The 2,148-nt window shown below is 53.5% G+C and overlaps 1 protein-coding gene across 1 annotated transcript in view; it reads right to left on the bottom strand.

Moving 5' to 3' along the window:
• The window catches only part of LOC113214708 (lipase 3-like), a gene marked incomplete at its 5' end in the record, with an annotated part of 3,828 nt that extends 1,794 nt beyond the window's left edge, over nucleotides 1–2,034 (bottom strand). The window contains 4 exons of the mRNA XM_052269887.1: nucleotides 663–805; nucleotides 895–979; nucleotides 1,101–1,256; nucleotides 1,786–2,034. Coding sequence (XP_052125847.1) covers nucleotides 663–805; nucleotides 895–979; nucleotides 1,101–1,256; nucleotides 1,786–2,034 — 633 coding nt within the window. The remainder of the gene's footprint in view (nucleotides 1–662; nucleotides 806–894; nucleotides 980–1,100; nucleotides 1,257–1,785) is intronic.
• Nucleotides 2,035–2,148: the final 114 nt, after the last annotated feature.

Here is a 2,148-nt window from a genome sequence, read left to right as displayed (position 1 = left end):
TTTTTTGAAAATTATTCTCCTCTATGCTCACTACTGTTCGTTCTCCCCCCCCCCTTAAACCGCTGCAGGGGTTGCCATATGATCTAAATAACCCTCCTTCTCTTCGCATCCTCTTTGCATCTCCACTCTCGACGCGACGCACGGCAGGGCATGAAGGGTGCCTGTGTAGAGTTCGCAGAACTCTGCCAACAAGTGTGTGTGTGTGTGTGTGTGTGTGTGTGTGTGTGTGTGTGTGTGTGTGCGTGTGTGTGTGCGTGTCTGTGTGTGTGTGAGCGCGGGTGGGTGCGTGCTTCGCTCAACACTTAGCTAGGTTTAATGAGGTGGGGTGCGCGAGCAGCGCGTGAAGCAGCCGAGTCGACTCAAAGTGAAAATACCTCTCCACTTTTTAAAATGCGACGGCCCATTTTTCGCCACTAGGCCCTGTTGAGGAGTCGGTAATGTGCCCAGTATCAACCCCACCCCCTCTATCCCCTTTGCCCGCCTTCCTGTGAGTTCCTATTACTCCGTCCCCACCCGTCTGGGCCGCACTGCACACTGCACTGCTAAAAGCGCGCCAGCTCCCCCCACTCTCCACTTCGGAATTGTGTTCCATGTAATTTTTTTTTGATCCATCACAGTCGATGTGATGTCGAGCTTTTCGTTCGACAATATGTGGTGCCCACCTTCGCGTCGGAGAGGTAATCTCCAGTGGCGTAGTAGAAGACGATGGGGGCCACCACGTTGGTCAGGTTGTAGAGCGGCGGCTGGGACCGCCCGTAGAGGCGCGTGTTCAAGCGGACGCCGTGGTCGTACTGGCGGAATTGGCCTGCGGGTGGCAGCAACAGCTTTAGCTTTACTGACAACCATCGTAGAGACGATGATCTCGTACCGGCACAAAAATGGTGAATAACTCACCCGTCTTGTACACCTGGGCGAAATGGACGAACTGGCCCAGCGAACCTCCTGCAGGGAGGTGAGCGAGGATGGTGGTGAAGAGCGTCTGCAAGTGCAAAAATAAAAGGGTTGTGTAGTAAATTTTTCACAAAACTTAAAAAGAAAATATAAAGAAGTTTTCAATGAAACAAGTAGTAGTCTTTGCTCTGTTAAATGCGGCCACTCACCTCGTTGAGCTGCTTCCTGTCCGGGCCGGCCACCTGCATGAAGACGGCGACGCAGAGGTTGTAGGTGGCGGCGCCCGGGTGGCACAGGCTGTTCATGAGGGTGAGCGGCACGGTGCCGAGGGGCAGCACCTCCACGTGCGAGGCGCGGAGGTCGCGCTGCGGGGAGTCACGGGCAGAAATGGAATAACAACAATGACAACCATACGTAAAACGCTGTAAAACGTCCCGACCGAATCCAAAATGGAACACAAATACGCCCACACATAATCTGTTTGCTCCTGCGCGCGTTCATTTGGCATGGACCTCGTCGCTGACGTCACCGTCGTTGTCGTCGTCTTCCTCCAATGGTGCGTTCAGGGGGAAACAGTGTTGGTGTTGATTATCTCCGGGTTCCGTTTCGGATTCAGCGGAATGAGTAAACGATATCGCCTCTTATAGAATTATGATACGATCGTGTTGTTCACGCCCTGTGTCGCACTAGCCACTACGACGACAACGACTAGGGTAGTCATTTTAAATAAGCTATTTCAGAGAACTGGGAAAGAAGAACAACACGCATGACAAGGGGGCCTGCGACGGCCTGCGATTCGTCGCTCTTGTTATTCGTGCTGTTCTTCTTTCCCAGTTCTCTGAAATAGCTTATACTCCAATTGCAGAATAACTCAATGCCTCTTTTCATACACACCTCAAACTTCTTGCTGACGGGCAAGGCCGAGGCCATAAGGCCCCGCGGATGCTGGAAGTAGACGACGGGCGCCAGGAGCGAGGCCTGGCGAATGCGGCTGTTGTACTCGGGGCGCGCGGACAGCAGCACCAGCAGCGTCGTCGTGCCCATCGAGTGTCCGATGTAGTAGAGAGACGGCTGCCCGGTCACGCCCAGCGCGTAGTCCAGCTCGGCCGCCAGGTCGTAGAAGCCGTTCTCGTGCCAGCTGCGCAGTCACGGGACGAGATCAATATAGAGTCACGCACGGTAAAAAGAATGCCTTGAAATCAAAGTAATTTCTTAGGATTTCAAGACATTATTTTTACGTCTGGGGGTGTTTGTGGG

This window comes from Frankliniella occidentalis, unplaced genomic scaffold (assembly GCF_000697945.3).
Source record: "Frankliniella occidentalis isolate FOCC.00 unplaced genomic scaffold, Focc_3.1 Scaffold105, whole genome shotgun sequence".
Classification (NCBI taxonomy): domain Eukaryota; kingdom Metazoa; phylum Arthropoda; class Insecta; order Thysanoptera; family Thripidae; genus Frankliniella; species Frankliniella occidentalis.
The sequence above is the reverse complement of the archived record's forward strand: the minus strand, read 5'-3'. Positions and strand labels throughout refer to the sequence as shown.